Source organism: Carassius carassius, chromosome 46 (assembly GCF_963082965.1).
Source record: "Carassius carassius chromosome 46, fCarCar2.1, whole genome shotgun sequence".
Lineage (NCBI taxonomy): Eukaryota > Metazoa > Chordata > Actinopteri > Cypriniformes > Cyprinidae > Carassius > Carassius carassius.
In genome coordinates, this window is record NC_081800.1 from 24,413,646 (window position 1) to 24,431,718 (window position 18,073).

At 38.2% G+C, this 18,073-nt stretch overlaps 1 protein-coding gene across 1 annotated transcript; it reads right to left on the reverse strand.

Annotated features, from left to right (window-relative positions):
• Positions 1–209: 209 nt before the first annotated feature.
• Positions 210–15,785, reverse strand: LOC132129289 (cerebellin-4-like). Its single transcript, XM_059540821.1, has 3 exons — positions 15,366–15,785; positions 3,624–3,740; positions 210–800 (listed from the first exon to the last, which is right to left on the reverse strand). The coding sequence occupies exons 1-3, from the start codon at positions 15,657–15,659 to the stop codon at positions 603–605; spliced, it is 609 nt and encodes a 202-aa protein (XP_059396804.1). The 5' UTR covers positions 15,660–15,785; the 3' UTR covers positions 210–602.
• Positions 15,786–18,073: the final 2,288 nt, after the last annotated feature.

Here is an 18,073-nt window from a genome sequence, read left to right on the forward strand (position 1 = left end):
ACTGATGGACTGGAGTGGTGTGGATCACTTGTGGATTATTGCTTGGACTCTTATTCTGACGGCACCCATTTACTGCAGACATGATGCTAAATTTCAACAAATCTGCTCTGATGAACAAACAAACTCATCTACATCTTTTATAGGGCTGAAAGTTAAATTGCATCTGCGATAATCTAATTGATTAATTACTATAACATATGTCTTTTTGAAATATTGAACCCTCAATTGGCCAGAATGTTTCATGCATTTCCTTTCTGCGAGGAAATGTCTTTAAGAGATTAAGATCAGGATTCCTCATTTCATTAAAAACCACACGGTAAAGAAAAGCAATACAAACATCTACAACGAAACAAACAAAGAGTCTGACAAGATGTGCTGAACCTCCTGGAGTTACGAAGTTACAGGAGAAAGCGATATTGCACTGGAGAAGATGTCCTCTCTCCAGATTCACCGTCACTGTTTTTTTTTTCCAGTAGTCCGTACTGACAACAGCTGAATGAATGTCTGGAATTATGATTCCATTTGAGATCCTCCAATAAATGCTGAAAGACCGGTTACACAATGACAATTGGACAGCAAAGATGGAGGTCTTTCTGTTTGCTTTACAGAGGGAAAACAAGAAAGCCAGAAAAGGTGGAGTACTGCCATCCGCCTACCAGATTGCCCTTCTCCAGTTTGAGATAAACCTTGTCTTCTTTGTTGAGGTGCAGCAGGACTCCGTTGGTGGCGGCCTCCCGCGTGACATCTTTGTCACCGGCAAAGGCAGAGATCACTGGCTTTCCATTCAGCATTAAATTCACCTGAACAGAGAAAATCAAATAATTTATTGCAAAATTCTAAATGACAGTTTTAAAAGTACAATTTCATAAATTATTGGGAAATAGTTGCTTTTTAATTACAAAAACAAACTTTCAAAAATATGGATATTTTAATTCTAATTTATTAATCAAGAAAAAAAAAATGTGTGTGTGTGTGTGTGTGTGTGTGTGTGTGTAAAAAATGTGAAATTGTTTTTAGCAATTAAAGTATGAGTTCCCTATCTGTCGGTCACTACGAGTTATGTCGAACGACATATGGGGTCTCACTTGGGAGGCCAATCATCTCTGAATTTAAGAGAAAACGCCAATGAAAATTGGCTAGTGGATTAACATACCTGAGCCACTCCCCGAGCCACGGGTATAAATAGGGCGACAGGTGCATCCACTCATTAGATTTTTGCTTCGGAGCTGAGTAGTCGATGAGAGCAGTCACTACAAAGCCATTCATCTTTGTTTTAAAGAAGCTGTTCCTGGTCGGTGTGACGGCGCGGTACAGCGGTGTCCCTGTGACGGCGATTCCCCTGGGCGCTTCGGCTAAAAGAGACAGTTTTCTAAAAGAGCAAATCACGGGCGATTCGCGTCTTTTTCAAGATGCCGTTTCGTCCGTGTCCTTCTGGATGCGGTCGTTTCCTGTCTTCGGTGGACGGTCACGAGCGTTGTCTGCAGTGTTTGGGCGTCCAACACACTGAGGCTGCGCTCGTGGATGATTCATGCATCTACTGTGGGCGTATGAACATGGCAGCGCTGCGATCGCGTCTCTCACTCCTCAAGGGGAGTGCAGCAGACCCCTCTGTCGCCACCCGTCCCGGTTTCTCTGGCTCGAGCAGAGGACCGCCGGCTGGCGCTCTGGGAGATCTGAGGGTTACAGTGAGAGCTTCTCCGCCGGGCCACGCCCCACGGACCTCTCACTCCTCCCGCAGCGCCTGTCCCGTGCAGCTGCCGATTGATTCTGCTGGGCCGTCTCACGGCGGTCCCAGCGTGTCTTTCGGTGCGCCACCCGAAGATCAGATGTCGATCGCTGCATCGGGGTATGGGTTATCGACCTCTGAGGATGAGGATTCGGCGGGGCTGCCCCCCTCGGGTGTTGTCGCTGCTGCCGAATCTGACTTGGAGTTGTCGGCCATGCTTGCCCGGGCAACCGTGAGTATCGGGCTGGAGGTGACTACACCGCCCAGTCCCGAGCCCTCGCGGCTGGATGATTGGTTTCTCGGCGCGGGACGCGGCTCACAACCTCGTTCTGCTCTGGTGCCTTTCTTCCCGGAGGTGCATAAAGAGGTGACGAAGTCGTGGACGGCCCCTTTCACGGCCAGAAGCCGCTCGTCTCCCTCTTCCATCCTCACCACCCTCGATGGCGGGGCAGCCAGGGGGTACGTGGATGTTCCCCAGGTGGAGAGAGCGGTTGCGGTGCACCTGTGCCCATAAAACGCCGCCACTTGGAGGAATCGTCCGCGTCTCCCGTCCAAGGCCTGTAAACTTTCCCCGGGGAATGGCGACTCCATCCCCAGACGGTCCAGCTGATCTGGAGTCGATTCGGGGAAGCCCAGGTAGACCTGTTTGCTTCCCACGAGTCCTCCCACTGCCAGCTGTACTATTCCCTGTCCCAGGCCCCCCTGGGCACAGATGCACTGGCACACAGCTGGCCTCGGGCTTTACGCAAGTATGCGTTTCCCCCAGTGAGCCTGCTCGCACAGACACTGTGCAAGGTCAGGGACGACGAGGAACAGGTCCTGTTGGTTGCGCCTTATTGGCCCACCCGGACCTGGTTTTCGGAACTCATGCTCCTCGTGACAGCCCCTCCCTGGCGCATCCCCCTGAGGAGAGACCTTCTCTCTCAGGGGCTTGGCACCATTTGGCACCCGCGTCCAGATCTTTGGAACCTCCACGTGTGGCTTCTGGATAGCTATCTTTCTCTGAAGGTTGAAATCCCTTCCATTAACTTATGTGGGCGGAACAGCAGCGTGGCCTTCTCCAGCAGCGATGTACTCACCCTTTGGCCCCTTCGGTACCAAGGTCAGTGAATTTGCGCTGGGGCTTTGGGAAGGTTACGACCTTAAGCGTAGCTTTTGTGGCACGCCAGGGCTTGTCGACAATTGCAGCGCCACAGGGTTGTGACGATGTTCAGGTTGTGGCGTTTTCCATAGGACCCCATATGTCGTTCGACATAACTCGTAGTGACCGACAGATAGGGAACGTCTCGGTTACGTACTTAACCCTCGTTCCCTGATGGAGGGAACAGAGACGTTATGTCCCCATGCCACAACCTTGAACCGTTCGCTGTTGCCGGGACACGTTCTCGGCTCCTCAGCGTAAAACCTAATGAGTGGATGCACCTGTCCCTATTTATACCCGTGGCTCGGGGAGTGGCTCAGGTGTGTTAATCCACTAGCCAATTTTCATTGGCGTTTTCTCTTAAATTCAGAGATGATTGGCCTCCCAAGTGAGACCCCATATGTCGTTCGACATAACGTCTCCGTGTCCTCCATCAGGGAACGAGGGTTACGTACGTAACCGAGACGTTTCCTTATATGAAAAAGCGCTGAAAACTGTAGGATTAGAAGTTCCTGCATGACAAATAACTAATTTGATTATAATAATATAATATATTGCAACAATTCATGAGAATATACAGACTATACAGTGTATTGTAATTAACTGAGAACACCTTTAAAATGCAATATTTATACAGGCTTCAAATATTACCCAGTTTCCTATTTCTCTAACTCTGTTCATTATGGAACTCAAATAGGAAATTGAATGAATTTGATTAAATATTTTCTTCGTGTGAGAGATATATTAAGTGCTTACTTGTATAGTCTGGCTCTGGTACACTTTAATAACGTGGAAGTTAAAGCTGTAGATTCCTTTCCGGGGACAAAGAAAGACGGATTCCAGTGTGAAATAGTTTCCTATGTTGACTAGAACCTGCAAAAAGTGTAACACACAATTACAATGAAATACCCTATCTTTTTTTTTTTTTTGTGAAATATGTGTGCTTGTGATGCAAAAATCTTTAAAAAAAACATTAGTGTGAGATTACAAAAGAATGCACTCATGCTTACAAGTGGACTTTTAAGTATTAATTCTCTGCAGCAGTGAAACAATACTCAGGATTTCCTAAAAATACTGATTTCTCATTTTCACGGTCATGCTGACCATCATTCAACTTTAATCTTGTGATGGCACCATGAACTATATCAAATGTGGAGCAGTCGTGGCCTAATTTTAATTCTAGGGTTTGGGAATGATTTAAATAGCAGCATCATGCCACCTATAAAATTATAATAAAAACAATGCATTTTCTTATATTATTTGTGACCCTGGATTTTAAATTTGAACATATAATCCTCTTTTCACGTCTGCCAAGTGTCTTCTTTAAAAGACCAAAGTGGGCTCCCAAGATTTTCAACAGTTTAAAAACTGTTGAAACCAGTGTGACCAGGTCTGTGCTCAAAAAGTGGTTAATGGGTAATGAATGGATCATAGCTATTCCATAAATACAATTTAGTACCATAAAACCCCCCAAAATAAAATGGTAAATAAAAAAAAAACATTATTAAACTAGAACATCATACATTAATTTCACTGAAGAAAACAAATCTGTAATTTCTGACTGCCACACAAACAGCATCAGAGGATTAAATCAAGATTTACTTGAGAAGCAAAATTACTGAAGATATTAAGTCTTGTTTTTTGTTTTGTTTTAAATTTAGTCGATTTAAGCTTAAAACAAGAAAAAAAAATCTTTTGGGGTCAGAAAAATAAACATAATTTACAAGAGAAAACAAGTTTGTTTTAAGACCCTGCATCTGCAGACCTTTTCAGGCTAAAATTTAATTTTGAGCAATTTTACATAATTTTATGTCATTTTGCTTCTCAGGTGAATCTTATCTTGATTTAAGAAGGTTTTTTCTTTTCTTTTTTTCTTTTTTATTGGAAAACAAGACAAAAATACTGAGAATAATTTTTTGCAGTGTAAAAACCAGTGTACTGAAGAATAAGATCTCAAATCATGCTGGAAAACAATTTAGATAATGTCAGGTAAAGCTAATTCTAAGACACTAGTTAATTCCATTAAATTCAGCTTTACACTTCAACTGTTATGCTAATAGTATAATTTTCATATAATGTTTCTGGTATTAAACTAAATTTAAGACGTACTTTTACTCTCAGATTTTGGGACCTCGTTGGATATAATGCATGAATATTTATAGAGCAGCGCTGCAGTGACTCAGGACTCGCTATATGAAGGTAACAAAGGCTTTGCACATAAACTAGCTGTGATCTTGCACCAGGATTACTCAGCATCCCAAACACTGAGCTTTTATCTTTGGTTCACAAAGCTCTTGGCACATTCACAAGGGCAGATCTCTCTCTCTTTCTCTCAGTCTGTGAGCTCCAAGCAGCCTTTCCCAGCAGCGTCCCGTGAGCAAGAGACATGCCAGGCCAGGTGATTGGATGGTGTTATGTGTGTCAAGGGGCTGAGGGCAGCTGGTCAGTCCTGTCCCCCTTTTCTTTTCTTTTTTTTACTTTGTATTTTTCATTTTCCTGCAGGCAAAGCAATGAGAGGAGAATAATGGCTCCTCAAGGGCACAGCTTCCTGTGTATCTCAGCAAAAAGAAACAATTCAATCCCAACCCATCTGTCCAAATCTCTGGGAATTAAAGAAATAGATCATCTTAAAATGCGAATTCATTTACTCTCCCCTCGTGTTGTTCCAAACCCATGTGACTTTCCTTCTTCTGTGGAACAGAAAAGAAATATTTTGAATTATGTACACTGAAGAAAAATGGTGGAGAAGAATTTTTTTTTACCCAATTGTTGCTAGTAAATTTGACAGACAATTATAAAGAAATGGCACGTAACACATCAAATTAAATGTGAAATATTCTAATAAAAATAATTGCATGTACTTTTTTTTTTTACAGTGTAGTTGGTTTCGTTTTACATAATAATGGATTTTTTTGTCAAATTGACAAGAAACAGCATGGAGCACATTGAATTAAACGTGAAATTTTGAAGTAGAAAAACTGAAATAGTAATTTTTTCGAAAACATACTCCGATAATCTTTAATGAAAATTCTTTTTATAGTGTATTTGATTTCTTTTTCCTTTACAGGAGACTGAGCTTTTAAGCATCAAAAATGATGCAAAAGCACTATAAAAGTATCATAAATTTAGTTGTGCGCTATATTTCCAATCTATTGAAGTAATATGATGGCTTTTTGGAAAAAAAAACTAAACTGATGTCTCATTCAACTGACAGTATTTCAAGTGACCAGTGTGAATGAATCACTGAGTTGGTGAGTTGAATTTGAGAAATTGCTAGTAAAGTTAAAATCCAATTACAAAGATCCCCTGCGAAGACCTCATCACTTTGACCGGTCCCCTGGCTAATCCTGGTTTCATCCCAAGGTTTTTTCTCCATTTCTGTCACCGATGGAGTTTTGTTTCCTCTGGCTTGCTTAGTTGGGGATACTTGACTGAGTGCACAGACATTATTGGAAGAGAGGAGAACTGGAAGATGACATCACAGAATCATCAATGAACTGTCTTCAGCTGAAAAATGACTCCGTTATTGTATGGGATTTAAATCCTGCCATGATTCAAAACTGAAAATACAGTTCTGAAAGGTTGAAACTAAGTGTTCGAAAACTCAAAATCTTACAAAAAAAAGTTTTGCAAGATCGAAAAATAAGATTTGCAAGCTTGCAAAATGTAAAAAAAATAAAAATATCTCTGCAAACATTATGTTGTTTTTGAGATTTCCTTCTTCAGAACTGCAACATTTTTTTTTACGATGTTGCGCAAAGAATTTTTCAGAGTTTCAAATTTGTCAGTGTTCTCCCACTGTATTAGATTGTTTTCCAGGTTTGAAACCTTGTAAATGGTGATCTGAAAACTGGTGTGCGAATGTGTGAATTTTTTTTTTGAAACTCTGAAAACAGAGCTTTGCAGGCTTGCAAAGTGGTAAAAAAATTACATCTCTCAACGTTGAGTTTTCCCTCTTCAGAAGTGCAACACTCTTTTTTATGGTGTTGTGCAATCATTTTTTCAGAGTTTCGAATTTGTCACTGTTCTCCCAGTGTATAGTTTGCTTTCAAGATTTGAAACCTTGTAAATAGTGATCTGAAAACTGGTGTACGAATAGGTGAAAAAAAGTTTTGAAACTCTGAAAACTGAGGTTCGAAAGGGCGAAACTTATTACATTACATTACATTTGCACTCCTATCGCAGACTATTGTTTCAGAGCTGAGTTTACAACACCCACTTTGCGGAGATACGCACACACAGTTGCGAGTTTGCGACTCACGTGATTTGTGTCAGTGTTGTCACGCAGCTCTGCTCTGAAACTCTGAAACTGTAGGCTAATAAATATATAATGTTTAAAACATGTGATAAACTATTTGTTCTCCACCACATCACTAAAATTGACAGTGTGTGTGTGTGTGTGTGTGTGTGTGTGTGTGTGTGTGTGTGTGTGTGTGTGTGTGTGTGTGTGTGTGTGTGTGTGTGTGTGTGAAAGTGAGTGCTTTCTGCATTGAGGATATTCTGTAGTCTCAGACCTTCGTTTGGGTATTTCTTAACTGGATTGTCTGTACTCAATCCTTATTCATCTTCAAGAATCAGCTTAAAACACATCTCTTCCAAATGTATTTGACCTTCTAACTTTAACACTCACCATTCTTAAAAAAAAAAAGAATAATATTAAGCTTTCTATTCTTTTGTATTCTATCGGTTTTCTTTTATTATACAATTAACAAAGGCAAAAAAAGACCTCTAACTCTAGCTTGCTCTATTCTTTTTCTATTCTATCTGTTATCAGTATTTCTTTATTATATTATTTAAAAGCCTTTGTTACGTGTAAGCTAACTGAGACTTGTTATAGCACTTGTATATTTGTTGTTTTTTATTGCTTCCATTGTCCTCATACGCTGTTTGTGACGGATTGAGAGACGATAGAGCTGACATTTTGAGTCACCGACTTTGCAAAAAACCCATCAAAAACACGTCCTAAGAGTCCAAAAGCATTCACTGCGCAATGAAGCCTGTTAGAATTAATAAATACAGTTAGAATGTCCTTATAATTTAAGCCATGAAAAAAATGGTGTACGTTTTTATATTCATTGAACATTAATTATTGAGTATCAGAACATGCGCTATGGAAGCATATGGGTAGCATTATTCAATTTGGGATGTAATATGCAATATGCAATATGCAAAATGACAATGCAATATGTAAAATGACAATGCATTTCTGTATTTACATTTACATTTTCCAATACATTTGTGCAACGTTTGGTGCAAAATGAAAATTAAATTACATAATTTTCATTTGCCATTTCATACACCAGTTTTAATATGTAAAATGAATACTAATTTTAACGCTTTATAAGTTGCAAAATTAAAATGAAAATGTATTACAGAAATGATTAGATATGTATAACATGTTCAAGCAAAAACTGTGGCAAAATTATCATTCAAATGCTATTTTTCTTAAATGCATTAAAATTCACAGTCAAGACACTTACGATTGCATTTTCATTCAATGTCCCGCAATGAATGTAGCAAAATTCAATGTGCACATTGAAAATGCATTCTGAGCCGATCACGTGTCCGCCCCCTCCCGCCATGTCAATCACTGCGTGAACAAGGCGGGGCTTGCAGAAGGTCAGAGACTCAAATCTCAAGAAGAGGATTCAAGTAAGAGAACATGGACAAGACAGTTGGCCCGTGTATGTTTTGATCATTTCGGTTTATGGCTTCAATATTTCATTCGCACTTGTGGGCGGAGCTGAAATGCTCCTTTCATCTGATTGGTCGAATCGCTCCACCTTCAGCTTGGTCTTTTCATTCTTTCAGGCAGAATAAGAGTCAGTGCGAGTGAAGCACTGTAATAATGTCTGAAATCACCGCTCACTGTTAATTAACATAATATTTGAACCAGATGTAGCTGGGCACATAATACGTGATGCTGAGACCTGCAAATTATTTCTAGGTTGTAGTATTGTATGAATATTGTCCCACTAATAAATACAGTGCAAATAGTTCTCTCTCTTTGGATAAAAGTGAAGTGGAAATAAAAATCAATAATAGACTGAACAGTTCCATGTCTGTAACATTTACCACTCTCATATTTTAAGTCAAAAGGCACTAGGTATGTGTGTGTGACATTAATAAATAAGTGTAAAAAATAATATAGTTACATTTCTAAATAAAAATAGTAAAATCAGCTCTATGCTGCTCAGTGCTCCTGTAGCCTACCCCAGAGCGCCCTCTCGCGGCTGTAGACGGTAATGTTTTCTCTTGGTTCTGAATAAATGCGACTTATATATGTTTTTTTCCTCGTCATGACGTATTTTTGGACTGATGCAACTTATACCGAAAAATACGGGTAACATCATTATTATTATTTATTATGAGAGTAATTGACACAGACTAGGACTTTAACGTTTCACCAAATTCAGCTCAGATCTTCAGACTCGTCTGACTCGTGTTGCTGTATAACTGGCCAGACTTACCTTCCCAAAAAATCCTATTTAATTTTATTTAATAAATTTAACTATATTTATTTCCACTTCACTGTTATCCAAGGAGACAGAACTATTTGCACTGTTTTTATCAGTGGGACAATATTTATACAATACTATAACCTAGAAATAATTTAATTTAACTGGCCAGACTTACCTTCCCAAGAAATCCTATTTAATTTGTGGGACAATATTTATACAATACAGTATACAACCTAGAAATAATTTAACGGGGTCTCTTGCAAGTCGCAGCAGCACGAATTATGTGCCCAGCTACATCTGATTAAAATATTATGCTAGTTAAAAGTGAGTGTAGTTTCAGACAATACAGTGCTTCAAGCCCCGCCTTGTTCACGCAGTGATTGACATGGCGGGAGGGGGCGGACACGTGATCGACTCGGAATGCATTTTCAATGTGCACATTGAATTTTGCTACATTCATTGCGGGACATTGAATGAAAATGCAATCGTAAGTGTCTTGACTGTGAGTGTTAATGCATTTAAGAAAAATAGCATTTAAATGATCATTTTGCCACAGTTTTTGCTTGAACATGTTAGACATATCTAATCATTTCTGTAATACATTTTCATTTTCATTTTGCAACTTATAAAGCGTTAAAATTAGTATTCATTTTACATATTAAGACTAGTGTATGAAATGGCAAATGAAAATTATGTAATTTAATTTTCATTTTCATTTTGCACCAAACGTTGCACAAATGTATTGGAAAATGTAAATGTAAATACAGAAATGCATTGTCATTTTACATATTGCATTGTCATATTGCATATTACATTCCAAATTGAATATTGCTACCCATATGCTTCCATAGTGCGCGAGCACAAATGTGCTATTAATTTTATAGCTACAACAGTGCATAGGAGCGCAATTGCCCGAGCGCTTTGGAAGGAGAAAGCGACGCGTTTTTAGACCCGACATGTGAACGGCCCTTAACACTGTGTTTTGTTTCTTGAATTCATCAGATTTTCAACGAATCAAGTGAGCCAGTGATTCAACAGTCCATTCAAATGGACTCTTTTGTTTCCTTTCTAATAGAATCAGCAGTTTTGAACGAAAAGTTTGATTTGAACGATTCAATAAATAGCCTACTTAAAACCATGGTTTTGCTGTCACCTACTGGCGTTTTTATTGTCATCATTATTTATCAATGACAGGCCTAAACCAGAAAAGGTGCAAGCACCAGTGGCGCCCCCAGATAATTTAAAAAAAAATTTTTTCTAAAAGTGTGCACCATCTTTTAGGTCAAATACTTGCATTTGGGCTGTTACCAATCAAATGCAATCAGTATCAACAAAATGTATATTTGCAATGCAGAGAAAACAGAAGCTGCATCTGAAGTGCCATTTAGATGTTTTTAAAACACTGTTTAATACAGCTCTGTGGGACATGGAATACTTTAACCTGCAGTTACAGATGAATAAATCGTGTTTTGATATTTTAAATGTAAAACATTGAAAACTGATGTTTGAAATGATTTAAAAAATGATAAGGTACCTTAAATGTGAAATTAAAACCGCCAATAGGTGGCAGCGAGTCACTGTTACAATAGATTGCAGTAGAACCGAATCATTTAAACGGTTGATTCATTCAGGAACGAAACACTATCATGTTGCTCAAAACAGTGGCTGTGTTTGGAATGATTTTTGAGTGAGGGAATATGTTGTCTAAAAGGTAAGTCTCTTGATATTAACTTCTTGTTTTTATTGAACTGTTGTATAAAATCAATATCACATTTGTAATTATGCTGACTTTTGGAGAAAAACGTCACTCTTTGTGTGATAGTAGCTATATGAAATTATATAGATCTATAAATGTTCTGTCCCATATATTGCCAAATTTGATAATTCTAAATTTCCAGTGAAAGAACGCACTATAAATGATTATGAGCACTAGTCTAGAACATCACATGTACATGCACACTCTGTGTTTTGATTGAACGGGGGAGGGGGAGGGTTGAAGGGCAGCTACTCTGGTGGCACCAATCTGCAATCTTTTTCATACCTTGCAAACCTTTTTTCACTTCTTAAACTATTGTGATTTTACCTTATGCATTTAAATTAATAGTACCCACTGCAAATCATCCTAGGGGTGACCAGAGTTTATACAATGGTGGCCGTGGCCACCCCTGGCCACCCCTTGGAGGCGCCCCTGGCAAGCATTAGCCTACTACCAGCACAAAAAAAAAAATCATTGTAATCATTATGTGAAATTAGCTACAGGACCAACCCCCCACCCCCCAAAAAAGAAACTGAGTTGAGGAAAGTGAGTCGTTCGCTGCGTGAGGTGAGTGTGTATACTGATGCACCGCCGGTCTATCAGTGGTAAACTCTGGCTACTGGCAATTGTATGGTGAATTTCAGCGACAAGTCGGTAACCTTATTTTAAATTTTAGGACCGTTTATTTTGCGTATTCTGTGCGCTTTTGTCATTGGCAGAGCAGTCGGTCAATCCCACCTTTCCAGTAAATACGTCTTGTGATTGGACTGTACGTCAGCAGACAGCAAAGCATTGGCCAAGAGCAGAAGGCCCTCCCTCCAGGCTTTTTTTAGTTGCGAGGTTGCGAAGCTTCATTTTCGCTCAGTCTGAGTTTCAGAGCAGAGCTGCATGACAACGCTGCCACAAATCACGTGAGTCGCAAACTCGAAACTGTGTGTGCGTATCTCCGCAAAGTGGGTGTTGTAAACTCAGCTCTGAAACAATAGTCTGCGATAGGAGTGCAAATGTAATGTAACGTAATACGTTTCGCCCTTTCGAACCTCAGTTTTCAGTTTCAAATCTTTTTTTCACCTATTCGCACACCAGTTTTCCGATCACTATTTACAAGGTTTCAAATCTTGAAAGCAAACTATACACTGGGAGAACAGTGACAAATTCGAAACTCTGAAAAAATGATTGCACAACACCATAAAAAAGAGTGTTGCACTTCTGAAGAGGGAAAACTCAAAAACAAAATTATGTTTGAAGAGATGTAATTTTTTTACCACTTTGCAAGCCTGCAAAGCTCTGTTTTCAGAGTTTCAAAAAATAAATTGACACATTCGCACACCAGTTTTCAGATCACTATTTACAAGGTTTCAAACCTGGAAAACAATCTAATACAGTGGGAGAACACTGACAAATTTGAAACTCTCTTTCTTTGCGCAACATCGTAATTTTTTTTTTGCAGTTCTGAAGAAGGAAATCTCAAAAACAACATAATGTTTGCATAGATATTTTTATTTTTTTTACATTTTGCAAGCTTGCAAATCTTATTTTTCGATCTTGCAAGACTTTTCTTTTTAAGATTTTGAGTTTTCGAACACTTAGTTTCAAGCTTTCAGAACTGTATTTTCAGTTTTGAATCATGGCAGGATTTAAATCCCATATTATTGTCCCCTTGCATCACTGACAAACTATTTTCCTGTTTGACACTGTAAAGCTGCTTTGACATAATCAGTATTGTATAAAGTGCTATAGAAATAAAGGTGACCTGCCAAAGAAATGACAAGTAAAGGCCTGTTCAGACAACATGATTTCAGCCCCATTTTGGCACGATCTGCTTGATGGGAATTCATAAATGAAATATTCAATCATTTCATCTCACGTAGTGTGTCACAGAGGACGACAGCTATCTGCGACCTTTCACGACGTCACTACAGACTAGAATGTTTCATTTTTAGGGTTCTGTCACCTCTGTGACACTGGCCAATAGGAGTACAGAAGAGTCTACGTACAAGCTTTAAAACAAGCCAAAACCAAAGAGAGACAATGGTATCGGTCCTGCTAGATGGACTCTTACAGTGGAGGAAATGTTTCTGGAGCTATGGCAATAAAACTCCTGCATTTATGATGTGTCTTCAAGGGACTTCCAAGGTGAAAAAATGTCAAATAAAAACTACTTGACCTCAGTTCTCTTACTGGCCTCTTGATGTAATCCAGATTTGTATCCACTGTCAGGTTTTCTCTCTTTTTGGGGCTTTTCTGACGACAACACACACTGTTTGCTAGCCATTGTTTGATTACGCTGATGGCACATTCTCAATGACAGCACACACATCGTTAAAGACCGCAAGAGACGAATGCTCGGGGAGCAACGTGTAGTCTGACCTGTTTCTTGTTCAAGATTTTGGGAGTCAAAATCACATAATCTGACAACCAAAAAAAAAAAAAAAATTTTGCAGTCTGAACCAGGTTTAAAACATTGAATGAAACATGAAATTTTGTACTGAAATAATATAACTTCAAAAATAAATTACAATAAATGGGGAGATTTCAATCATCAAAAAGGATGCAAAAGCACTATGAAAGTATAATAAATGTAGTCATGCACTACACTACTGTGAATATTTTGAAGGCATACAATACCTTTGTGTGAGGAACAGATCAAAATTTAAGTCTGATAATATTTATAATATATACTGAGTCTGTGAGTTGTATATGAGAATCGCATCAGTCAGATCAATCAGCATGATCCATGAACGAATCATTTAAATGAAGTACATTTCAATTTGCTCCACACAAAAAGAAACCTTGCAAAAGAAATGAACAAATTATTTTGGATCACTTTTATGGTGCTATATCCTTTAGTAGGATGTATATCTCCAGTTCCCTTTCATTTTAATTGCACAGTCTAAATATTTTCCTCTGTGTCAGACAGGTTTGAAACAACAGGAGTGTGCGCAAACGATGAGAAAAAGTTGCAAGACGCGTGTTTCCAAACATCCCACCTTTTCCTTTTAGGAAATAATTAAATCATGAAACACAAAAACACGTTGGCTTCATCTCCAGCATAAATTTTAATTAATTTCAAGGATATTGGTAATAAAATAGTTTAGTTTTCTTCAGGGATGCACATCATGCAGTCTCTGTGTTGGATCTGACCCTGCATAATGACGTTCCTTTATTAATTCTAGCACGTCAATTCAGATGCATCAAAACATGCAGGGAATAGAAAAATTCACACTTTTTTTATGCTTTTATAAGCATATTAAAGTTCTTTTGAAATACAGTATGCCACGAATTCAGCAAATGTATGAATGTTTTCAATTATATTTTTTCAGTCATAAAGCTAAAGGCTGAAGTTAAGAATAAAGTGTGAATGCATGAGTGTAGTATGCACCACTTTCTCCACAAACAGCTAAAAATAAGCAATTCAATAAGAACAAATCCCTGCCCTTTTCAGTCCTGACATTTTGGCTCATCATTAATGACCTATAACACTGGTATTTCATGCCTGTGTATTTTCATGCACAAATATGTTCATAAAATCTATCCTGAATTTATACATCTGAACTCTTGTGCAAATTATTTATTTTAAATTCATCCCAGCTGATTTGTGTTTTCACATTATTCTGTAAACTCAGGTTAATGTCCATATTAAAGTCAAAATAATAATTGACCTAATGCAGTTATCACAATAATCAAATTTAGACCCTTATTGACTAATGCTCATTCATTATGACCTGCCACAATGATGAAAGATTAACTGATTTATTTAATACTTTATGCCTGTTGTATTTTGAAAACTATATCAAATTGGTTTCACTTAAAAATTATAAATTACTGTTATGTGAAGGCAAAAATAAGCTTTAAATACTGGGTCAGTGTTGATTTTTACTTACAATATTTGTTGGTCAAATTAATTATCTATTTGGTACTTTTTTATATATATTTTTGCTTTTATTTATTCACAAGTGTATTTTACTTTGCTGATGAGCCTATAATAGGTTGTTTAATGACATTGTGACAACTTACCTCATATAGTGTGACGACATACTGTATTGTATAAATTTATTTTTTTTCTTTTATAAAAATGTGTTTGTAGTTAAAACTGTAATGTGTGCAAGCATACATAAATTGACTTTTAAAATGCCGGATAAAAATGTATTGCGTGTAACCCGAAACTATTAGTCTAAACAACGAGCTTCACCCAAGTTAGACGGTTTCCGAAGTCAAAATCTATTCTAAATATTATTTATTTCAATATAATATGCATAAAACCATACAAATCAGCCGTACCTGGTCAAAATATATGATTCTCGTTTTATTGCTCATCTCCGAGGGCTCGTGGTTGTTGCTCCTGACTGCGGAGAAAGCCACTTTGGAGTTGGCGGCGCGCACGGAGATGCCGAGCGGCGAGGACGAGCTCTTCCAGTCGGCGGGGTTCGAGTCACAAACCACCAGACATTTGCCCTCCAGGACGATGGGTTCCGTGTCATTCTGAGCCAAAACGAGCTCCCACATGACGGCCAGGCAGAACAAAAAAGCCACGCAGACGACACGCGCATTATTAAAGCGCTTCACAGAAACCATGATGAACGATCTCCAGCGCAGCCAAATCCAAACGGGTCTCTTCACTTCGCTTCTGCTCCGTGTTTGAGCTCGTTTACGCCAAACATCCGTCCGGACACCAGCTGCTCATTTACAAATCACCAAACGCGCGTATAGGTGGAAGCACCTTATGTCTATAGTCATTTTTTAATTGTTAAACTTATTTCCTTAAGATTTTGATCGTTTTCAACTCCGGAGGATCGGTGATTCGAGGTTTGGAGAGCTGCAGGTTCACCGTAGGTTCCTGGCGACTCCGCGTAAAATCCGCTCAGTGCGCACTTGGATAATTACCCGCAATGCCTGCGCAACAGACAAATTTTGTCCATAGTAGTTTTACGCCATTAAAACTAAGCACGTAAAGTAAAGCGAAACTATAATGACCCTCTTCGCACGTCTGTGGAGGTTCCTCTCGGTCTCTCTCTCGACCAAAAGACACTTTCACGAGCGCGCGCACACCCTTAAAGGCACAACAAAAAATAATATATCCAAAAACCACAAGAACAGTGTTATATATTTTGCTGACTTGTATAATTACATTATCGCAAATGTTTCGAAGAAAGTTTAAATACAGAGAAATAAGCTATTTTAACTAGTGGCATGGACCACTATGACCTCATAACCCCTGGATTTCCGGTTTTGTTTTGTAGAAAACATGGAAACCCCAAAGATGCTTTAATATGTTGTGCTCTTTAAAATAAGGGTTATGACCGCATAGAGTAGTATTATAACCAAACTTTCTAAACATAGCTATACATACACACGACCAGAAGGAGCAGAAGCAATCGACTGAGGCATAATAAAAGCTCCGCTGCTTTTGAGCCCTGTGTCATTAATAATATACATATATGCTAATAATTGTTATTAATATATTCATTACAAATATTAAGAATAAATATGAATTTTATGATTCATATAAATAATATTATTAATGAATAAATAAAAAACAACACTTTATTAACACTATATATATTTATGTATGTGTAAATATGAATACATTGCCAAATTGTATACATATATAAATAATATTATTTATATATTAATATCGGAATATTGGACTGAACCAAAACATGCATAAATATATGTAAAAAAAATAAAAAATAACAAAAAACTGAGTGAACTTATAAGAGGGACAAGCAATTTATGTGCAATATAATGGAGCCTTGAAGTGTTTCAATATTTGGCTTTATGTGTTTGGCTCTGCTTTATGCATCTTAAGTTGGAGTCATGAATGTTATTTGCTCTAATGCTGGACTATTAAGCAATGCAATTCTGTCAATGTTTTTTTTTCTTTTTTAGACTGGAGAAATGAATTGCTCTCATCAGGACTCAATCGATAAATGCAGGATCATGCAATCAATCCACTGCAAGAATAGCTTTTGCAACAAGATCCAGGAATGAAGTTCAGATTCAGAAGTTCAAACGTCAATGAAAAATGCGTAATACACATTGTACTCGCCTCAGTTCGTTGATTTCAAGCTCTCTAAGATGAACTTGAGCAATGCGATGCTTTTCATTTAGGGAACAAATTAAGGATGGAAGACTTGCAAGCACAAATTAACAGTTAACTCACCTGGGAACCTATTGAGTTGCTCTGGAAATTAATAAATAAATGTGAGCTGTTATGGCTGTTTACCTTCATAATGTTCTTCATTTTCCTCTCACCACTGTCATAATCCCAATGTAGCCTTCTAAAAGGGAAGGGAATATTGACTGTAAACTTATGATTGTATTGTGTGAAAGGAATAGTTCATCCAAAAATTAAAATTGTTTCTTCATAGGGACAGATTTGGAAAAATGTAGCATTGCATCACTTGCTCAGCAATAGATGCTCTGCAGTGAATGGGTGCCGTCAGAATGAGAGTCCAAACATCTGATTAAAAACATCACAATAATCCACACCACTCCAGTCCATCAGTTAAGAAACCTATCCACCATTAGGTTGTTTTTAATTTCAAACCGTATAGCTAAAATTTGTCCTCTATCAATAATATTGCTTTCTCCGGTGAACAAAACAGAGAGAGAGAGAGAGAGATAAAATCAGCTCAAAAGATGTATGTCAGTGGATTTTGATGTGAGATGACTACAGGTGATTGACTTTTTCACTGAAGGCAGTAATATTATGGATCATGGACTTGTATTTTTGGCCAGAAGCAACAGTTTAAAGTTAAAAGCGTCTTGATGATGGAATTGTTTCTTCACTTCATAAGACATTAACTGATGGACTGGAGTGGTGTGTATTATTGTGATGTTTTTATCAGCTGTTTGGACTCTGATTCTGATGGCACCCATTCACTGCAGAGCATCCATTAGTGAGCAAGTGATGGAATGCTACATTTCTCCAAAATCTGAAAAACACATTCTCATCTTGGATGGCCTGAAGGTGAGTAAAATTTCAG